Genomic DNA, 23,450 nt, shown 5'->3' on the forward strand with positions numbered 1-23,450 from the left:
AAAGGCCATTGATATTTTTAGATATATGGGCTTAGAATTTTTTTGAATAGGTGATGCTTTTTGCCTCGACACCCCTCTTTTTTTTTTTAGCAGCTTAAGCAGATACGAGTTAAACAGTACTTCATTGACTTCCTGTGAAGCTTTGTTGAAAGAAGTTCCGTTGTATCTATTTTTAAAGCTGATTACTGTGAGCAGAGGACGCTGCTATTGAGTTATAAATGTCATCTCAGTATGTTCTCACTCAGCATTCTTTGGATGACACTAGTGTTTGCATATAAGGTTTTGGAGTTTAATGAATAAAAAAAGCAACACAGTTATCACTGAAATAGTACCAGTAAATGAAATACTTAAAAACATTGATCACTTCACTATTGAGCAGTATAATTATTTATCATCATTTATGTAGGTTTTACAGCCCACACCATGGCTGAATGGCAAAGAGTGAGTTATATTGTGACCTCATTTGGGAAATATTTTACAGCTCCAAAATGGCATTGTATAATGTTGTGCAGTTTGTCTGTCAATCATTGTATTGTGTTAATCATTCTGAAACTTACCTGCTGGGAAGTACAGGATCATTGGGTCTACAGATATTATTAAAATAGATTATTGGGGTTTTCCCCCAATGTTTTATTATAAAATTTTTTTATTATAAAAGTCAAACAGAAATTGGAAGAATTTTATAATAATTATATACATATTAACTAAATTATTGTTTTCAAAAGGAAAGCTCCACTTTCTTCTCTTTTTAAAAATCAAAAAGACTTCTGAGTGTTTGAACCATTTTCACATATGATAGTATTTTCATATAGCTGAGATGATTTTTGATGTTTCCATGTTATTTCTTCAGAAATGATAAAATTCTTTGAGTAAAATAATTCACTACAGATTCTGGAATTTAGCCAGATCCCTAGTGTTACGAGTAGATAACAGTATTTTAATTTATCCCCATATATGGTTCATACAATTAACTGTTCATTTAAATTCCATAAGATATAAGTTTATTTAAATTCTTTGCAGGCAGAAATAAAATATACTTTTAAAAATTATTATTTCTTGACATAATTTCTAGCCTGTCACATAAGGATAAAGTGTTAGCTTTCTTTCTCTCATGTCTTCTTCAATATTATGAAAATAAACTGCTGAAGTTAAGGTTTCTTTTCCAGTTTCAAATCAGTGATATAGCATAAATTTATACATTTTTATAAATGGAAAGATATCTTTAAGAGTAATTGGTTCCAGCTTCCTTATGTTACATTGGAATCAATGGAGGCCCAGAGAGTTTAAATAACGTCACAGGACACAATAAATTAATGCTAGACCAGGAAATACATTTTAGATTTCTAGTCGTCTTGACTATTATTATATATATTTTCAGGTACTCCTTTGTAGAAAGAATAAACAGAGCATGCTTGTCAGTTATAGAATTTATCTCTGACTGTCAAAATGGAGTTTCAGAAAAAGTAACCATAAGTGAGAATATCTTTATGAATACATTGGACTGATTGTTTTGTAAGTCATCATTTAATATTTTTCTAGAAGATCTCAACCTCTCTCTCTTTTTTTAAATAAATAACTTTATTTATTTATTTTTGGCTGCGTTGGTCTTCGTTGCTGCACGCAGGCTTTCTCTACTTGTGGCAATCAGAGGCTGCTCTTCATGGGGTGTGCAGGCTTCTCATTGTGGTGGCTTCTCTTGTTCCCGAGCACGGGCTGTAAGGCGTGCAGGCTTCAGTAGTTGTGGCACGTGGGCTCAGTAGTTGTGGCTTGCGGGCCTTAGAGCACAAGCTCAGTAATTGTGGCGCACGGGCGTAGTTGTGGCGCACAGGCTTAGTTGCTCCACTGCATGTGGGATCTTCCCGGACCAGGGCTTGAACCCGTGTCCCCTGCATTGGCAGGCGGATTCTTAACCACTGCGCCACCAGGGAAGTCCAAGAAGATCTCAGTCTCTTAATATTCATTTCTCAACAGTCTTTTTCTTCTTGAAACTTTTATTGTACTTCTAAGCGATGGAACATTCTCATTAAAACAAAAAAGAGTGGTACTACTCTCCGTACTTGTCTTAAACATTAATAAATACATTTTAATATAGAGGTTAATATATCTCCCCATACTATGTTCTTTTTTCTATTTCCTCTTTCTCTGCAAGGTACTTTGTGGCCAAGAGTTACAAGGCAGCTTGTTTTTCAGTATTTTGTGTAATAGAAAATGCATTGGTTGGCATCATTTGAGGAGTTTTCTGTTTATCTCATATTCATATAAAGGCTACTTTCCCACACTGTCTTGCTTGCTCTATAGAAATGGTGATTGTGGTTTCTATCAGATTGTATTTATCTTTCTACTTTTGAAGCTGAAACAGAAGCTATAATTGTGCATTTAATTTTTATATACTTAAATATTAGTGACATATAAATCTTAGTCCCTTACTAGCTGAAATTATGCACAAGAAAATGTATACCATTACTTTAGGCCTGAGGTACAAAGGTACATTGGCTTTTAGAGTAGGACCTGAGGTAGGGGGAAAATAACTCACACCAGTCTTGAACCTTTTTAAAAATTGACACTGCATACTGAATCAGCATTTGATTATGGGGAAGTTGTGAGAGGACAAGAGAAGGGAAAGGTGGAAGCTATAGAGTAGAATTTGCAGTTACTTAGATGTAAATGGTTAGCGTGAAAGGTAGTAAAAATTACCTTCTTCAAATACTGAGTTAAAGAAAAGCTTGTATTGATCCTACTTGCTGCTACTCAGAGAAAGAAAAGTTTTGTCTTCAGGGCATTTACAAAAAATAGAACAATTGTTGTTTCTTTGTGGATATTTGGAGAAATGTTAGAACATATTGTATGAATTGAAGTAACTGCTGACAGAATTTTGAAATGTATTGCTTACTTGTAATAAGCCCAAATATCTATCATGCCTCATTGTTCTAAGTTTACATGTTTAGACAGATTTTGCTGATTAAATTCTGCCCTATACACTGTAGACACTGAGCCATAAGCCTAAGGCCTTAAAATGTTATTGAAACAGAATTTAAACTTGGACCACTTACAAAATACCCTGACCCATGGGCTTTTGTAGATTCTTTTTTTTTCATTTTAAGAAGTGTGATGCTTACAGTGCACATCTCTGGTGGTTTTAAGAAATGTAAGCTGGCTTTTTGGGGGATGCATCCTTGAGTATGAAAGTGTCTTAAATTGATTTTCAGTAACTATTTCAGTCAGCACTTCAAATTGCTCTTAGGCACCTGGTGACATTACATCTTTGCGGTCAATAACTTTCACCTTTTTGTGGCTTACTTCACAAATTAAGACTTTTTGTCTGTTATATTTTGGTATGTATATTTTATCTCTGATCTAGCATAGTACTGGATACCTGGTAGATTCTCAGGGGAAAATTATTTAAAGAGTCAAAGATGCTGACATGGCCCAGTCATCCAAAGACTCGCTTCCTGCCTTCTCTTCAGAATTGGCTTAAAAATCAACAATAAGAGAGGTTCCTAAGACCACTCCCTCTAAAACGACAATCTTAACATGCCTCTCTTCTCATACCCTCCTTTGTTTTTCTTCAAAGCCTTTTTCTCCTACTACCTGATATTCTACCATGGGAATGTGAATGCTATAAAACCAGGAATTTTGTTTTGTTGCATTGTTGTATCCATCCCTAGTGCCTAGCACACAGTATGCAGTCAGATGTTTTCTAAAGGTGTTAGAAATTATGCCAGATGCCAAAGGGTTATAAATATATATCAGAAATGAACTCATCCCTCATGTACACAAATAACTGTAGTACAAGATGGGTTCAGATGACATAAGAGAACTTCAGTGAAAATACTGGGGGTATTTTAGAGGTTTATTACTTCTAGCTGGCTTCTTAGGAAATGACAGTTAAGCTGGGTCTTTTGCAGACTAAGGAACAAATAAGCAGTGGTTCAGAGGTGCAAAAGTGAATAAGGGTAGTATGTATAAGAAGAGGTAAAACGTTCAGTTTGAGTAGAATATACTAGTGAAATTAGTTATAAAGGTAGGTTAGACCCAGGTTAGTGGAAAGTCTAAAAATCAAAGTTGAGTTTGGATTTTGTCCCACTGGTACTGTAGAAATTGTTTTCCTCCCCCCCTCCTTGAAAGGCAGTTATATGTGGTATGATTGAACGTGCATAGGAATAGACTGAAGATGGAAGTTTGAATTATGGAGTAGGTAGGCGCAGGTAGCAAGGAGTGCATATTAGAATAATAATACAAATTCAAAGGTAGGATTGACAACAAATGATTAGCAAATTGACAAGTCAGATATGGAGAATAAAGAAAATGGAGGCAGCTAAGATGACTGACTCTAAGGTTCTGAATTTGTGGGAAGTAAGATGGTGTTGTCATTAAATACAGAAAATAGAGAACATGAAGAAAGAGCAGGTTTGAGAAAGAAGGTTAGTTTATTTATTTTTTAGAAGTATATTTATTTAATTCCAATTAACAAATTTGTTTTTTTAAATTGAAGTATAGTTGATTTACAGTGTTTCAGGTGTATAGCAAAGTGATTCAGTTGTATATATATATTCTTTTTCATATTCTTTTCTATTATAGGTTATTACAAGATATTGAATATAGTTCCCTGTGCTATACAGTAGGTCCTTGTTGTTTATCTATTTTGTATGTAGTAGTGTGTATCTGTTAATCCCAAATTCCCAAAATCTGTTATTACCGCCCCACCCCCACCCCAATCCCCAAGGAAGGTTAGTTTAATCTTGAATGTGTTGCTTTGTGGTGCTAGCGTTTGAATGGAGAAATGTAGTAGGCAGTTGGAAAGCTACTAAGGCCTAAGATTTGGGAATCTTTTGCAAAGCAGTTTTTGAAGCCTTGAGATTGCAAAGGAAGAGTCAAGAGGGAAAGAAAGGAAAATGATGGAGAGCAAATTCTTGGGAAATAGTTATGTTAGGAGAATAGAAAGAATAGCCAAAGGAAGAACAAAAGCAAGTAGGAGAACCAAGAGAGGGTGACATTGGAGCGACTAAGGAAAGACATTTTCAGGAAGAAGTAAGATTCAAACCTGTTTCTTGCAGAAAGAGTTCTGTTGTAACCTTGGGAGTATGATATATGTATTATGTGGGCCAAAAGTTTCGTTCAGTTTTTTCCATAAGATGGCTCTAGTAGCACTTGGTTGTCTTTAACTTCATTCAAAACAATTTTGTTAGGTTGTATGTGACAGCTGTCATATCAGTGTGCATTTAAAAAAAGACTTATCAAAATTGGTGAATTTTTGTGTAGTCATTTTAATATTGAAGATGGAAGAAAAAAAGCAAAATTTTCAGCATATTATGCTTTATTGTTTCAAGAAAGGTAAAAACACAACTGAAATGCACAAAAGATTTGTGCAGTGTGTGGAGAAGGTGCTGTAACTGATCGAACGTGTCGAAAGTGGTTTGTGAAGTTTCATGCTGGAGATTTCTCGCTGGATGATGCTCTGTGGTCGGGTAGACCAGTTGAAGTTGATAGCGATCAAATCGAGACATTAATTGAGAACAATGAATGTTATACCTGGTGGGAGATAGCCGACATGCTCAAAATATCCAAATCAAGCGTTGAAAATCATTTGCACCACCTTGAATCGCTTTGATGTTTGGGTTCCAAATAAGTTAAGCGAAGAAAACCTTCTTGACCATATTTCCGCATGCGATTCTCTACTGAAACATAATGAAACGTTCCATTTTTAAAACAAATTGTGACGGGCGATGAAAAGTGGATACTGTACAATAGTGTGGAATGGAAGAGATTGTGGGGCAAGCGAAATGAACCTCCACCAACCACACCAAAGGCTGCTCTTCATCCAAAGAAGGTGATGTGTATATGGTGGGATTGGAAGGGAGTCCTCTATTATGAGCTCCTTCTGGAAAACCAAACGATTAATTCCAAAAAGTACTGCTCCCAATTAGACCAGCTGAAAGCGGCACTCGACAAAAAGCGTCCAGAATTAGTCAACAGAAAGCACATAATCTTCCATCAGGATAAGGCAAGACCGCATGTTTCTTTGATGACCAGGCAAAAACTGTTACAGCTTGGCTGGGAAGTTCTGATTCATCCGCCGTATTCACCAGACATTGCACCTTCGGATTTCCATTTATTTCGGTCTTTACAAAGTTCTCTTAATGGAAAAATTTCAATTCCCTGAAAGACTGTAAAAGGCACCTAGAACAGTTCTTTGCTCAAAAAGATAAAAAGTTTTGGGAAGATGGAATTATGAAGTTGCCTGAAAAATGGCAGAAGGTAGTGGAACAAAAGGGTGAATACATTGTTCAATAAAGTTCTTGGTGAAAATGAAAAATGTGTCTTTTATTTTTACTTAAAAAACCGAAGGTACTTTTTGGCCAACCCAGTATTTTCTCTGATACACGTTTTTCTGCTATACTGTTTAGCATAGCTCTTTACACATAGTAGGTTCTCAACAGCTTAGCATATCCTAAGGGAATAATGGACTCTCTCCTGCTTATCTTTAAGGATTAACATTTGGCAAAATGTTATATAAATATTGAGTGCAGTCTGGTGTCCTGCAGAAGTCTTTGGGAAGTCATTGGGACTAATTTGTGCTTTGCAGATTTTCTATCATGTTATCTGTGATATATTCTCGATAGTTTCTATTTTTGTTTCCTCTTTGGTAAAATAGTAAAAGTCCTAACCAGCAATAATTGAAGGCTTTCAAAGTACCAGGAGGAAAACAGTTAATGGAGTTTAGGGATTGGATAAGTGCTTGTATTTTTTATCTTACTTGAGCTATTTAGCATATGAATTATTTTAGACTGTCTTCAAAGAATATTAATTTTATCACTTTTGTAGGTGCTTTCAGAAATAGGAAACTAGAAAGAATATAACTTGATACAAGTACAGGAAGACAAATATCAAAAAACTGAAGCTGATTTGTTGAAAAGCTGATTAGAAAGATTTCAGCAGTGTTTTGCAGAAAAGTTAGGGCTATAGGGACTTAGTGCAGCATTTTATCCAGGAAAGACAAAGATGGGACTAGTGGTGACCCTCCAGTATAGCATTAAAAGAGAAAAATCTATCTGTATTAAAGAGAATTTTTAGGCAATAAAATTGATCATGAATTGAAATTTCATAGTCCCCTTGTATGACAAAAATTGACTTTTAAAAAAGTTAATTAATTTTATCTTTGGCTGTGTTGGGTCTTCATTGCTGCGCGTGCGGGCTTTCTCTAGTTGGGGTGAGCAGGGGCTACTATTCGTTGTGGTGCACGGGCTTCTCATTGCGGTGGCTTCTCTTTGTTGCAGAGCACGGGCTCTAGGTGCATGGGCTTCAGTAGTTGTGGCATGTCAGCTCAGTAGTTGCGGCACACGGGCTTAGTTGCTCCGCGGCATGTGGGATGTGGCATGTGGGACCAGGGCTCGAACCCGTGTCCCCCTGCATTGGCAGGTGGATTCTTAACCACTGCGCCACCAGGGAAGCCTTTATTTTTAATTTAGATGAATTATGGTAATTTAAACATCCAGATTAGTTCATGCAAAGCAGGAAATAATATATTTTGCTTTCCTAACATTTCTTTTGTGAGTGAATGGTTATATCAGTGTACAACTTCTTACACGTATTTGTTGAGTCCTCTTTACCTGTCATCCTAAAAAAGAAAGTTTGTTCATGTAAGTTTATGCTCAGTTATTAGATCTGATTAATTTAAGATTAAAAGTCTTAAAATAGATTTCTGTTAAATTTTTCTTATTTACCATAAAACATTGAACAGAGGGAAAGGAGTAGACCTAGTGAATGCAGCAGTCTTTCTTGCATTATAAATTACACACCTGGTGTAGTGAATTTAGCACATTTAAAATAAAAATAATTTTATGTGTTCATTTAATCATTGCACTTCTGATCATTTGTAGGCGAAACCTAACCAAACTGTCCCTGATCTTCAGCCACATGCTGGCAGAACTAAAAGGAATCTTTCCAAGTGGACTCTTTCAAGGAGACACATTTCGGATTACTAAAGCAGATGCTGCAGAATTTTGGAGGAAAGCTTTTGGGGAAAAGTAAGACTCAAAATAATGAATTTGAACTATGAAGAACTGAAGCTTGTGTTTTGGGTTTTTGTTTAGTTTTTTATTGATGGAATATTTAAAACATGGGAAACAGAAAAGTAATATATGTGTACCTACTTCCCAACCTTTTTTTGCTCTGATTTTTTTTTTTAAAAGAAATAAACCTTTGCAGTTCCGTTGAAACCCACGCTCTTTGACTGAATGCTCTTCTCTTTCTTTACTCATCCATTATGCTGTTAATGGACATTTACATTTCAAACTATTTGCTATTGCAAAACAGTGCTGCAGAAAGCAAAATTGTATTTGTCTTCATATGCAAGAGTTTCTCAATAGTTACATACCTAGAAGTGGGATTGCTGAGTCAGGGGCTTTCACATCTTCTGCTTTGCCAAATATTGCCTAATTGCTTTCCACAGTGGTTGTACCAGTTTATATTCCTATAAGTAGTGCACACATGTTCCAGTAGCTCTGCAATTTGACTAACACTGATGATATGAATTGGTATCATATTTTGCTTTATATTCCTAAATGACAAGGGAGCTTGAGCACCTTTTCACATTTGTCACCAATTAAGAGTCTTATTCTGATCTTCCTATTCCTATTCCTGACTTGTCCATTTTCCTATTGAGTTGTTTGTCTTTTTCCTATTGTAAGATACTAACTCTTTGTTAGTCACTTACATTAGAGATATTTTCTCCTAGTCTACGGCTTGTCTTTCCACTTTGTTATATTGTCTTTTTGATATTCAGAAGCCTTACATTATATAGACAGATTTATGAGGCAAGTTTATGTTTCTAAGTATTAATATAAATGTTCTTGAATATCCCCTGAAATTTTGGTTGAAAGAACTGAAAAGGTAGAAAACAATAAAATTTTTCAGTTGAATATACAGATCCTAATGTAAATCTCTCTTTAAATGCTTTCTTTCTTTCTTTTTAATTGAAATATAGTTGACGCACACTATTAAGTTAGTTTCAGGTATATACTACAAATTGATTTGAAGTTTGTTAAACACTTGATTTATTTTAAAAAATCATGTTTAAACATTAAATATAGAATAATTAGTGATTTTTAAAAACTTAATTGAAGAGAATGGGAATGAGTTTAACTTTGTTCCTTTAACTTAATAACTAGCTACATTAGAAAAGAGTTTGAAACGCCACTTGTTCTCTTACTTTCAGGCAGGTGAATACATAAACTTTTCAAAGGCAATGAGATTTTATTTTATTTTTTAAGATCTTGAGAAATAGAAATCCCACAATATCTTTTGCTAGCGATATCTGGGGTTTAATCATTCTTATGTTAAATAATTTCTTCTTCATCTCTTTCAGAACTCTGTTCTTCCTGTACCTTAAGCCTAGTGAAGTCCTTGTAGTGTGGGTTCCTCAAAAGAACACAGAGTGTTTTATGTGCTTTTAAAAAGTTAAACACAAGCTTTCAGTTAGTAAAGATCTGGACACAGATTACATCTGTTATACAAAAAGGATAATCTTATCTCTCTTTCCAATGCTTTTCTAATAGAACAAATGTCTGAAGAAAGATGAGAAAGGGAATGAACTTATAGCATTCTGCCGAAGAAAAGTAGAAAAAGATGTCTCTATTATTAATTTATTCATTAGAAAGTTAAGAAATGTATCATTTATGCCCTTTCTGTTCTCAATGTAAAATATAGTTCAGCTTCTTTAAGAAAATTGAAATTGATATTGAGAGCTTAATGTGGCTCTCTTTTCCTTGAATGTAGCAATGCCTGAAATTATCTGTTATCTCACTCTGCCTTCTCTCCTACCCCCACTCCCATCCTAGGACAATAGTACCTTGGAAGAGCTTCAGACAGGCCCTTCATGAAGTACATCCCATCAGTTCTGGGCTGGAGGCCATGGCTCTGAAATCCACTATTGATCTGACCTGCAATGATTATATTTCAGTGTTTGAATTCGACATCTTTACACGACTCTTTCAGGTAGGATACTAAAACGTTGGCTAAACTAGTTATTGCTATTTTTCTGAAGAGAAACCTTTTTAAAAAATAACATGTGGACATTTGGGATTTTGCCTATTATGAAAATAATTTTATTCATTCTAGAAACTATAGCCAAAAAAAAAAAGGTTAAAACTACTCTATTTTATATATACAAATTTTTTTTGTAAAAAGAATAACTATATAATCTGCTTTATTCCCCTCACATTTATAATCTTTCTCTATTATTAAATATTCTTCTTTGCATCATTTTAATGGTTGTAGAACATCCTAAAGATGAGTATAATATATTTAGTGAGTTCTGTTATTGAACATTTATGTATGTTTCCAGCTTTTTCTCCTATGGTATTGAAATTCTTGATTGTTAATATTGAGATGTATTGATGCTCCACAAAGAACTCACTTCTTTCTTTTTCTAAAAACAATGGGTGTATATGCCACCTTGTGTAAACCTTTATTTGAAACTTCTTACTTGCACATCTAGGCCTTGCCCTGTTTCTCTGTTTTTGTTTGTTGTTTAGCCTCACTACTGTTGGTTAGAGCTGCTTGGAAATTTTCTGAATTTCATTTTGTATAGTTAAGTTTCTCCCTATAAGCATGTGTAATTTTCTTCTTAGCTTTTCAGAGTTCTTATTTCCCAAACATGTTTGTCTTCCCTTAAAGTAACAACATGATTGAAAATATGTGACACTAAATGGAGAATTTATAATTGAGAATTCAGGTTGCTTTTCCTTTTGTTCTTCATTGCTCTGAGGCTGGTTGTATGTCTTGAGCCAAATGGTCTGATTGATCTCTTGTTTCCTTAGCCCTGGTCTTCTTTGCTCAGGAACTGGAACAGTCTTGCTGTAACTCATCCTGGTTACATGGCTTTCCTGACATATGATGAAGTGAAAGCTCGGCTCCAGAAATTCATTCACAAACCTGGCAGGTCAGTGCAACGAAGCAAAGAGGTTTATTCACCTGAACTTTATTCTCCTGTGACCTTTGCTGAAATAGAGGAAACATGATCTTTTACTAGTTCCCCAGTGACCACATTTCTGCGGCAGAACTGATATCTGTTTATCAGAGGAATTGACATATTCAGATACTATGATTTGATAAATGCTTTCAAGCCACTTAAGAATTGAGCTTATATGTCTTTTGCTTTTGGTCTGAAGCCATTAAAGAATCTATTATTGATGGTCCTTTTGATTTTTGTCTCTGTCTTGTCTTTCCACCCTAATGCAAGTATGTATATTAAAGATTTTGTTTCTCTCTGTTCTCAGTTACATTTTCCGGCTGAGCTGTACTCGTCTGGGTCAGTGGGCTATTGGGTATGTCACTGCCGATGGGAACATTCTCCAGACAATTCCTCACAATAAACCTCTCTTCCAAGCGCTGATTGATGGCTTCAGGGAAGGCTTGTAAGTACATACTGTTTGCCATCTGCTAGAGTCTAGGAACTTAGGGGCTGTAAAACTGCATCATTAATGACTTTATTCCAGGTTTCTTCTGCAGATAAAGATTCAGGACACATATTGACAGGTTATATTGTAGCCCCCGCTATTGGGGCTATTGGATTTTCAGGTTCAGTAGGACTTTGGTTTTTATTTTGGAAGGATTCCTTGAGTGAAATTATTTTTCTCTACTACTTCGCTTGTTACCCTGAGTAAATTTTGTCTTTCTTTTTTTCTAAATGTTAATTTATTTTCAAATCTATGCTAGATTTTAAAATATACCAATTAGCAGAAAACGTTACCTGTTATTTGACTAGCCAGCATCAGAATGATGAGATGTTCCTGATGGCAGCACGCTCAGTGACCTTCATCAGCCTTCATCCTAACTTCGTGTTGATTCAGCAGCATTTCTTCAGGCTGTGGGCTTTTGTAACCTCTGCTAATATTTATGACTAAGTTCTTATTTATTCCAGAATTGCTATTCCTTTTGGAATTCAAATTGATTATCAGTTGGTAAGCACTAAAAATACTAACAGTTGACCAGGTATCAGAAAACGACTTGTGTTTTAAAGTGATTAGGAAAATCCATTTTCCATCATGCATCGTCTTCTACAGTAACACTGGAGCTGAAAGGGGTACTTCCCCAAATGGCAGAGCAGTTTGATGCTAGAAGCTTCCTGGTAGTTGATCTCGGTGGCTTAATTTGCTTCTTGTTACATTTCTTTTAAATTAACAGACTTCTCTGGTGGTCCAGTCTTTAAGTTAGTGTCTCTCTGTGTTAAATCTGTAAACAAAGGTATTTCAGGTCTTTGGTCAAAGCAAATGTCATTTAAATTAAGAATTTCCACTTTGTGGCCATCCACAGATTAAAATAGGAGTTGGTAAACTGCGGCCCACAGACTAGGTGTTTTGGTACAGCCTGCATCTAAGATAGTTTTTCCTTTTTAAAGTGTTGTTAAAAAAACAACCAAAGAAGAATGTGTGGCACAGACTTATGCGGCTTGCACAGCCTGAAATATTTACTCTCTGGTACTTTACAAAAAAGTTTGTCAACCCCTTGATTAAAATAGAGAAAGAGTATCAGTGTTTGGAGAGTATCTTCTTGGAACTGATCTGTGTTATTTAATTTTTTTGAAGTACTAGTAAAATTTATCTTTGCACTTATGCAAAATTGCCCTTTTAGAATGAGAGAATTCCTAGATAACATTTGTCTGTATTAGTAAGCAGTGATAAATTGGCTTCAGTAGAACCCCAAGATTGGTTACTCTTTTTATAGCTATTTGTTTCCTGATGGACGGAATCAGAATCCAGACCTGACAGGCTTATGTGAACCAACTCCCCAAGACCACATCAAAGTGACCCAGGTGAACTTTGTTTTAAATTATAACCATATTACTAGAGCCAAGCTTTTGTATAATACTTTACAGAACTGACAGTAGAATTATATTAAGTGATTGGAACACGTAAATTTTAAACCATTGACTAGATTAGTGAATTTAGGTGTGTGTGGCTTCTTTTCCTTTTTTAAAATAAATTTATTTATTTTAATTTTTTTGGGCTGCATTGGGTCTTTGTTGCAGCGAGCGGGGGCTACTCCTCGTTGCTGTGCGCGGGCTTCTCATTGCAGTGGCTTCTCTTGGTTGCAGAGCACGGGCTCTAGGCATGCGGGCTTCAGTAGTTGTGACTTGCTGACTCTAGAGCATAGGCTCAGTAGTTGTGGCGCACGGGCTTAGTTGCTCCACAGCATGTGGGATTTTCCCGGGCCAGGGCTCGAACCTGTGTCCCCTGCATTGGCAGGCAGATTCTTAACCACTGCGAGACCAGGAAAGTCCTGTGTGGTTTCTTTTTAAACTGTGCTTCTTAAAATAGGGCCAGAGGACTTCTTTGGTGGTCCAGTGGTTAAGACTCCGTGCTTCCATTGCAGGGGGCACAGATTCGATCCCTGGTCTGGGAACTAAGATCCCACATGCTGCAGGGTGCGGCCAAAAAAAAAAAGGACCAAGACTAGGTGCTTTCTGTTTTAATTGAACACTGTTGTGACACTTTCATACAAGCAAAAGTAGTATTAAAAGTAACAGTTTTCAATTTTCCTGTTTTTAGCATTTACAGTTGCAGTCATTCATTCAACAGATATTTGCAATAGGCTGAATAATCTCTTAATTTCTTTTTAATCAAAGGAACAATATGAATTATACTGTGAGATGGGCTCCACATTCCAACTGTGTAAAATATGTGCTGAAAATGATAAAGATGTAAAGATTGAGCCCTGTGGACACCTCATGTGCACATCCTGTCTAACATCCTGGCAGGTATGGATCCAAACCATGCTCTTTTCTCAGCTAAGTAATGACAATGAAGAATTGGGGATTATATATCCTTTACGGATATAAAGAATGGCCTGGTTTGTGGGGTAGGTTCTAAACTTTTGATTCTTTTTTCGTTTCTAGGAAATGTATTTTTAGTGGACGAATATTTTAAGAACTTTCAGATGTGTCTATTATCATCTCCTGTTTCCTTTGCAGGAATCAGAAGGCCAGGGCTGTCCCTTCTGCCGATGTGAAATTAAAGGTACTGAGCCCATTGTGGTCGATCCCTTTGATCCTAGAGGAAGTGGCAGCCTGCTGAGGCAAGGAGCAGAGGGAGCTCCCTCCCCAAATTATGATGATGATGACGATGAACGAGCTGATGATTCTCTCTTCATGATGAAGGAATTGGCTGGTGCCAAGGTAAGCTTCAGTTTAAGAGACTGTGGCAAAATCCATTATCAGTTGTGTCCTAAAGCAATAGAGCACTTAATGACATCCAAAATACGAGGAGTAACAGTAGCTAATATTTATTGAACGTTTACTGTGTGAGAAAAGATGATGCTAAGTACTTTACTTATTTTAACTGATAATCTTATACTGATACATATTCATGTAACCATATGAGTAGATATTACTGTTCTCCTCATTTAGCAGTGGGAGAAACCAAGGCACAGTGAGGCTAAGGAATTTGCTGAAGGTCACACAGCTAGTCAGTCGAACCAGAATCTGTGGCCAGACATTCTGGCTTCAAGGCCCATGCTCTTATTGTCTGTATGCTAGAACTGGGCTCTATTCAGATAGCTTGGTAGAGAAAATGAGGGGTGAGTAAAAGAATTGGACCCATTTTGCTACTGTGAGCAGAATATTTTCTCCTTGCCTATTTTTCTAATGGAGTCTTGGCATTGGAAAGTTAGGTTTGGGCGGGAGAAATGAGGCACCGTTAACAACCAAATAAATGGCAACTACAGTGATTGGAGGGTAATAGGAGGTACCATACAGAAACTAAAACTAGAAAGGTCCTAGTAAAGATGGGAAAGATAAAGGCTAAGAAAGTATGTGAACAAGTTCTGTTACGTCAGTGGTAGGGTAAAACAGGGATTTATTCACTAATTAGAAGTAAGGCAGTCATTGAAGATTTTAATAAATATAGGGCAAACAGAGGTTCTAATATGTTGTCAGTTCTCTAGTTTGGACTGTTATAACTTCATAGGAGGCATTTTTTTGTACAAAAGAAGCTTTCTTTTATACCAGCACCTGACTGCCTGGCACATAGTAGGTGCTCAATAAATATTGAAAGGATGGATTCCATCTCTTAAGTGATTGTATCCAGTGTATCTTTTCCTTTCTGTCCTCAATGTCACTGCCTTATTTCAGGCTCTTATAATCATCTGTTCGTCCCGCTTCCAGAGTCATTGATCTACAGCACATACCTTGACTACCTTATTCCTTTGCCTCACACTCTTTAATGACTTCTCATTACTTAATGGAGTAATAAGTCCATTCTCTTTTCTAGGCACTTTGCCCTGGTAATCCTTTCCACTTTGTATTTTGTAATCCAGCAAGACTGAACCACTAAAAATTTCTCCGTGCTTTTTGTCTTGATAGTTTCTATGTAATTTAGCTCAGTTTTCATTTCCTAGGAAACCTTTCCATACTCTACCCTGTTTCCCCCATGCCCAAGACCCACAAATAATCTAGGTCTGGCCAAGTGTTTCTGGGATGCTATGAATATGTCTGCCATAGAACTTATCACCTTGTAATATTATATTAAAAGTATTTCCTGGGAATTCCCTGGCTGTCCAGTGGTTAGGGTTCCACGCTTCTGCTGCAGGGGGCACCTGTTCAATCCCTTGCTGGGGAACTAAGATCCTGCATGCCACGTGGTGTGGCCAAAAAAAAACCCAAAAGAAAGTATCCGCAGGGGATTGGGTCCTGGAGTCCCAGCAGATAAAAAAATCTGCAGATGCCCAAGTCCCTTATGTAAAGTGGCACAGTGCAATGAATACAGTCGGCCTTCCTTACTCATTTGGGTTTGGCAGAATTCAGTTCCTTGCCGGTCGTAGAATTAAGATCCCTGTTTCCTTGCTGATTGTCAGTTGACGGTATTTTTTAGGGGCCAGCTACATTCTTTGGCTCCTGGACTCCTTTCCTCCTCCTTCAGTCATGAAGGTTCTCAACTTTTAAGGACTCATGTGATTAGATTGGGCCCACTTGGATAATCCAGGATAATTCCCCTATCTCAAGATCTGTACCCTTAATCACATCAGCAAAGGTCTTTTTGCCAAGTAAGATAACAGATTCGCAGATTCTAGGTTTTAGGGCATGAACATCTTCCTGTGGGAGAGGGGACCGTGATCATTATTCTGTCTACTACAGTCCATATAACAGAATGCTCTGCAGAGTGAACTCAGTTTACATATACTTAAGTGGAAAGCTGTCAATGTGTATTAAATTAAAAAAACAACTGTATATTATATATAATATCACCTTATTTCTGTTAAAATTATTTAGTTACAAAAGAATTATTTTAACATGCATGGGGGGAAAATTGGATGACTACACATCACATTACTATTATTTCTGAGGCTACAGGATCAGAGGACTTTCATTTTATGGTATGTTTGAATTTTTCACGGTTAACACATACTACTTTTGCATGCTGTTTGTTGTGCTAGTTAAGTAGCTCTCTTGAGTGCTATATGGGATAAGAAACCTAAGACAAAGGCCCAAAAGGAGATAGTAGTTTTATTTGGGAAGAGAATATATATACAGGTGAAACACTGTTTAATACAAGCCAGACAGTGCACATTATTCTAAATTGTTGGGTACACAGTCTAAGTGCTATAGGACTTTAGAGGAAAGAAGAAATTTAACAGTTTTTTCTGTAGCTAATATATATAAATGAGATTAAATTTACTCATTTAAATAAAAGTAATAAATGCATACTGTAGGGCTTCCCTGGTGGCGCAGTGGTTGGGAGTCCGCCTGCCGATGCAGGGGACACGGGTTCGTGCCCTGGTCCAGAAGGATCCCACATGCCGCAGAGCGGCTGGGCCCGTGGGCCATGGCTGCTGAGCCTGCGCGTCCGGAGCCTGTGCTCCGCAGCGGGAGAGGCCACAGCAGTGGGAGGCCCGTGTACCGTAAATAAATAAATAAATAAATGCATACTGTAAAAATTCAAGTAGAAAAACAAACAGCTTCATATATTGTTTTGCACTTGGCTATTCTGTAATTCATTTAGTCTCTTCTTAATGGACATTCCTGTTGTTTCCAGGCTTACACATATGGACATTCTTTTGCAAGTCTGTCTGTAGGGTAAATTTCTAATAGTGGAATTGCTAGATTAGAGTATGTCCATTTAAACTCTTTGAGAGAGGAGAGGGATATAATTAGTGGTGGGACACATGGGAATTTCAGAAAGCCATGGTGTTTCATTTCTTAGCTGAATGATAGGTTCTACGTGGGTGTTTCATCTTTTATTATTCTTTGTACCTTATAGTTCATTATCTACTTTGTATAAATAAAATACTGGCATAAAAATATCTTAACTTTTTTTGTTCCCAATTTTTTGTCCTAAAGTCACTCCCAAAGTATATGAGACTATGAGAGTGTCTGTTTCGTCATATCCTAGTAGCTTGTTGTTGCTTTTTGCTGTTTGTTTCGTTTTGATTTTTTTTTTAAATTATTTTTGGCTGCATTGGGTCTTCCTTGCAGTGCACAGGCTTTCTCTAGTTGCGGCGAGTGGGGGCTACTCTTTGTTGCGGTGCGCAGGCTTCTCATTGCGGTGCCTTCTCTTGCTACAGAGCATGGGCTCTAGGCACACGGGCTTCAGTAGTTGCAGCACGGTGGGCTCAGTAGTTGTGGCTCGTGGGCTCTAGAGCACGGGCTCAGTAGTTGTGGCACACGGGCTTAGTTGCTCCGTGGCATGTGGGATCTTCCCGGACCAGGGTTCGAACCCGTGTCCCCTACATTGGCAGGTGGATTCTTAACCACTGTGCCACCAGGGAAGTCCCTGATTTGTTTTTAAAATAGTGAATCTACTTTTTAAAAAATTCCATGTGATCAGTACACTTGGATTTTTTTTTTTTAAGTTTAAAAGAATTGTTAAAAGGTTTACAGAAATGTCAGTTCCCCCCTAACTCCTCTAACTCCTGTGTCCCATTCAGATTTTTTGGTTCTAAAAGCTGTTCCTTAACCATATACTATACTGCTTTCTCTTGATTCTGCAATATTAGTTATCTGTTTAGAAAAGGATTTAAATGTCTTATCTCCCTCCTTCCTACTCCCTATCTTCCGACTATAGTTAATTTGAATGTTTTTTGGTTCTGTCAGTATTCAAGTGATTTTTGCTCCCTATTGTATCAAGTAATATACTACAATGTGTTGATAATTACTTTTGCTTTCTTTTACAACCTTCTGCTTTTCTGAAATAATTGATTTACTTTTATTTCCTTAGTGTTCAGTTTGTACCTGTCACGACCACGTCTTACCAAACATCCTCTTGATATGATTTTCTGTGGAGTAAATTCTATTAGCATATTAATATAGTAGATATTATGTTATATAGTATACTAATATATGGGAGTCTGCCATGTTTTGGCTCCAGTCTGGACTGGTTTTTCGCTGGGTGTGCTGCATTCCATGTCACCCTGAGGTGTCTCCCCTCACCATCATCGTGGGACTTCATTGCCTCTTCTTTGTGTTGGAGTGCCTATTTCTTAACTCCCATGTTTTTATGTTTCTTGCTTTAACTTCCTTGTTTGGGTGGAGTATGCTCTCAAAATAGCTTTCTGTGAAAAGGTGAGAGGTGAAATTTTTGAGACGTTTGATATCTTAAAATGTCTCTATTCAACCCTCAAACTGACTAGGTACAGAATTCTAGGTTGAAAAAAAAATTTAGCTCTATGAATTGTTACAGCCTCAGTGACTTCTAGTTTCTAGTGTATTTTTGCTCTTTAGTACCTCCTTTCCCTCTATCCTCAGAAGCCTTTAGGATATTTTCCTTATCCTTGATTCCCTGAAAATTTAAGTGTTTTGTTGGTTGGTTGATTGGTTATTAGTTTTCTTTTCTTTCTTTGGGCTAGCTATGCAGTGAACACTTTCTATATGGGTATTTATGTCCCTTAGGTCTTAGAAATATTCTTGTATTATTTCTTTGATAATTTCATCCCCGTATGTGCTTTTATCCTTTTCTGGAACTTTGTTGTATGTTGAGATAAAAAAACATTTCGTGGGTCGGTTATGATATTGAAACATGAATTGAAGAATATGATTAACTCAATCCTCTGCCCTTTAGGAATGAGGAGGAGGGATGGATGGTGGGAGGGATCAAAATAGGCAGAGAGGGCCTTCCAAATTGAGAAACAACTTGAACAAAGTTAGGGAGGTAGGAATTCCAACACAGGGCATTATGGAAAATGCTGTTGGTTAGGGAGACCAAATTAGACTTGAGAAAGCGAGGCAGGAAAGTGACATTTTGTGACATGGGAAAGTGGAAGTTACTGATGGATGGGTTTTGAACTCGTGAGTATTTAAGGATGGTTAAGCTGGTAATGGTGAGCAAAATGATTTGGTGAGATAAGAATCTAGAAGTTGGGAGAATCACTAGAAGGGGGTTTTAATAAATCAGGTCTGAAGTTGGTAAGTAGAATGAAAAGGAATATATAGATATGAGATTATTTTATGGGAAAATCAACAAGATGCAGTGACTAGATATTAATGATGAAGTGAGAGTTAGACTAATAACTTTTCACTTCCTTAACCCTTGAGGTGTTTAGCTGCTCATGCTGCATTGACATGGAGCCCGTTTTCTTAAGCATGAGTAAAAGCAAGTAGCTGATGATGCAGCCTTTTTTTCCCTCTTTCACCTCCCAGCATTAATGATAGGACTCAGTATGGGGATGGTTGTTTCTCTGTCACCTTACATAAGTGCTTGTAATACATATTTGCCTACTTTCCATCTATTTTGCTTTTAGGGAATGCAAATGTGAATTAGTATTTTGTATAAATTCTTGTATATCTCTTGACAGCTTACTTGGACAAGCTTATCAGCTACTCATCACCCTGCTGTAGGCAGGGAAATGGAAAAGGTTATACATTTATTTGTTTCTTTTGATTTGGCACCTCAATTTTTAGAATACAAATTGACAAAAAAAATTATCCCTTTTAATTACTGAATTGAAATAGCATTTCTTTGGAAGAACTAAAGATGCTTTTTAGTAATACCATTGATCATTTTCTCTTAAAAATCCCTTTTTTTCTTTTAATCACAATAACCCATGGAGAATTTATTGACTTTGATTTCTGTCCTCATTCTGCCCCTTAATCATTATTTTCCTAGGTGATTTGTTGAGAGGTTAATGTATGCCCTTTTCTTTTAATATGATTTTCTGTTTTTAATCTTGGAAAGATTTTTTTCTTTTTCTGAAGAGGAAAATATGGGAAATTGTAAAGTTTTCTAAAATTATAAGCTAGGAAGATTTTTATGTAGCACAGCCTTTTCTAGATATTACATTTTGCCTGTAGCTTACATCTGCATGGTATTTCCGTGATTGAGAGCGCCCTCTTCTGGTGACATAGAAATAATTCAGGAAGCACTACCTTAAGCCAAAGTCAGGCTCATTGGTATATTCTGTGTTCATGTAGTACTTGTTGTGTACATCTTTCAGAGGAGTTGAGAGATGCCATTCCTCCAGACAAGAATAACCTACTAGGAAATTTTTTTGTGTTAGGTGGAACGACCTCCTTCTCCATTCTCCATGGCCCCACAAGCTTCCCTTCCCCCAGTGCCACCACGGCTTGACCTTCTACAACAGCGAATATCTATTCCTTCGAGTGCTTCTGGTCTTGGAACTGCTTCTAAGGTAAAGCATTATCCATTTCTACATTTTCTGATTCTTTGTTGTGTATTAGTGGGGTTTGATTGATTGCTTCCATCATGCTTCCACAGGCTCCTTCTGCCTCCCTTCATAAGGACAAACCATTACCAATACCTCCCACTCTTCGAGATCTTCCACCACCACCCCCTCCAGACCGGCCATATTCTGGTGGAGCAGAAACACGGCCTCAGAGACGCCCCTTGCCATGTACACCAGGCGACTGTCCGTCCAGAGACAAACTGCCCCCTGTCCCCTCTGGCCGCGCTGGAGAAGCATCATGGCTGCCTCGGCCAATCCCCAAAGTACCAGTAGTAGCGCCAAACCCTAGTGACCCCTGGACAGGGAGAGAATTAACCAACCGGCACTCACTTCCGTTTTCCTTGCCCTCCCAAATGGAACCCAGAACCGATGTGCCTAGGCTTGGAAGCACATTCAGTCTGGATACCTCCATGGTGAGTCCTGATTTTGAAATTATTTATCTTAATAACAAACACTCGTGGATGACATTGAATGGGTCAGTTCTGTGGTATGTTTTGTACAGGATTCAAGGATAATACCCTCAAGAAGTGTATATGTTAATATGTTTGTTATACAATAAATGTGTTTCTGGGTGTGTATGCCATGAGTAGTATAAATAGAAAACACTTCAGTTTTAAAGAAAGGAGAGATTATTTCTAGATAGAGCAATCATGAGGGCTTATGGAAAGAGTGGCATCTGAATTTGAAATATTCTTTCCAAAGTGGATACAGTTTTAAAATAGACCTACAATGACAGAAATGCTCAAGATGTATTGTGGGATAAGAAGTAGTTTAATTTGAGAAAAACAGAAATTTTGGGTATCAGAGTAGGAAAAGGGGCTAGAAAGGAGCCTTGCTGCTAGATTAGAGCACTTTGTATACCCCCTCCCAAAAGAATTGGAATTTATTTGGTACAAATGAAGAGTACGTGAAGATTAAATTAGTGGAGTGACGTGACCAAAATGATGGTTTAAAGAGAGGAATCTAGGAATAGTATGCAGGATGGATTGGAAAGAGAATAGATTGAAAAAAGGGAGGTTAGCAGTCCATTGGATAAGCATGAGATAATGGGTCCAGAACAGGGGGTGGGAGAGGTATATTCCTTCTTTTGTTGGTTCGTTTATGCACTGAGCAAAAAAGTTTGCCCTCACAAAGTTAACATTCCACCGGAGGAAAGATGGAAAATGAACAAGATACGTTACAAAACATGTAAGATAGTGGATTCCGACGAATGCTGTGGAGAAAAATAGGGTAAAAACAGGGTATAGGGAAAGTTGGGATGGGGCAGGTACATGTAGGGATGGGGTACAATTCTGAGCAAAGACCTGGAGTAGTGTGGGGAGTGACCTGGAGCAACGGGGGATGAGGGAAAAGCAAGTGAGTTTGGGAGAGTCTATTTGAGGAATAACAAAGGGGTCTCATATAGCTGGTACTGGGTAAACAAGGGGAAGAATCCTGGTCTAGGAGCAGGAGGGGGAGCTGGTTTAGGTCGAGACTTTAGGGAGCATGAAACAAAGACCCAGAAAGGCTTGAAAGCAGTCAGTGGGTGGAAAAAAGGATGAAAAATCGCATACACACACATATACACATGCACACACCCCAGAGGTTTTGAACCTGGCTAACTAGCGACAGACATGTTGAATTTGAGATGAGCCATTGAAGGAAGAATTGTCCAGTAGGTAGTTAGAAATCCAAGAAAAAGATGGAATTGGAGGGTGAAGTTAAGAAATCCTGTGGTCCTTAAATGAACTATGTATTTCTTCGTTGAAAGGGAAAGGGGAGGGTAACTTAGCATTCAAGTGGCATTTATGTGATAGGCAGTCTAATTAGTGAGAGTGGATTAGGTTTGACTTTCTGGTGGCATCAGTATGGAAAGATGTATAGATTTTTTAAGCTAGAACGGTATTTGTGCAGACAGCCAGTTTCCTCAAATCTTTCTAGAATTAAAACAAACAAAAAAAACCCATTTCCTAGAACTGTCTCCCTAACCCTTACATTTGAACTTTCAAATATACTTTTGTCACACATAATAATCCTTAAGCATGGCATTGGGGGAGAGGTCTGTGTCTGTATGATTGTTCTTGTTATTTTGAATAGATTAAATAAGTAAGAGGAGGTACTTAGCTGTATTAAGAAGGTTCTTTTTTTTTTAACACTTTTCTTTCCAGAATACGAATAGCAGCCCGTTAGCAGGTCCAGAGTGTGAGCATCCCAAAATCAAACCTTCTGCATCTGCCAATGCCATTTATTCTCTGGCTGCCAGGTAAGTTTACTAAAATTATATTTCATACAGTAGAGTTGATACTTTTAAACAACTTATTTATAGAAAATTTAGAAAACCCAGAAGAGTATAAAGAAGAAAATTAAAATTGACCTGTATTTCCATTATGTAAAAATTATCATGTTTTGGACTGTTTCTTTCCATTATTTTCTCTGTGCATATGTACATAGATCAGTCTTGCTGGGGCTCATCAATTTTATTAATCTTTTCAAAGAAGCAATTTTTGTTGGGTTTTGTTTTTTAAATATTAATTTATTTGACTGCACTGGGTCTTAGTTGCAGCACATGGGATTTAGATTTAGTTCCCTGACCAGGGACTGAACCCGGGCCTCCAGCATTGGAAGCATGGAGTCTTAACCACTGGACCACCAGGGAAGTCCCTAAAAGAAATTTTTAAAAAAGCCAACTGGGACACTTTCGCAGTGTGGCCAAAAACAAAAAACAATGAAAAGGTCGGCAGCAATCATTTGACCATATATGTGAGGATTTGTTGATACTTCTAGGCTTTCCACTCTATTCC

At 37.3% G+C, this 23,450-nt stretch overlaps 1 protein-coding gene across 1 annotated transcript in view; it reads left to right on the plus strand.

Moving 5' to 3' along the window:
- The window catches only part of CBL (Cbl proto-oncogene), an 81,198-nt gene that overhangs the window by 43,903 nt on the left and 13,845 nt on the right, over positions 1–23,450 (plus strand). The window contains exons 3-12 of the mRNA XM_060157977.1: positions 7,878–8,024; positions 9,837–9,993; positions 10,818–10,939; positions 11,277–11,414; positions 12,724–12,811; positions 13,625–13,756; positions 13,970–14,173; positions 20,485–20,616; positions 20,703–21,083; positions 22,818–22,912. Coding sequence (XP_060013960.1) covers positions 7,878–8,024; positions 9,837–9,993; positions 10,818–10,939; positions 11,277–11,414; positions 12,724–12,811; positions 13,625–13,756; positions 13,970–14,173; positions 20,485–20,616; positions 20,703–21,083; positions 22,818–22,912 — 1,596 coding nt within the window. The remainder of the gene's footprint in view (positions 1–7,877; positions 8,025–9,836; positions 9,994–10,817; positions 10,940–11,276; positions 11,415–12,723; positions 12,812–13,624; positions 13,757–13,969; positions 14,174–20,484; positions 20,617–20,702; positions 21,084–22,817; positions 22,913–23,450) is intronic.

Source organism: Lagenorhynchus albirostris, chromosome 9 (genome assembly GCF_949774975.1).
Source record: "Lagenorhynchus albirostris chromosome 9, mLagAlb1.1, whole genome shotgun sequence".
NCBI lineage: Eukaryota > Metazoa > Chordata > Mammalia > Artiodactyla > Delphinidae > Lagenorhynchus > Lagenorhynchus albirostris.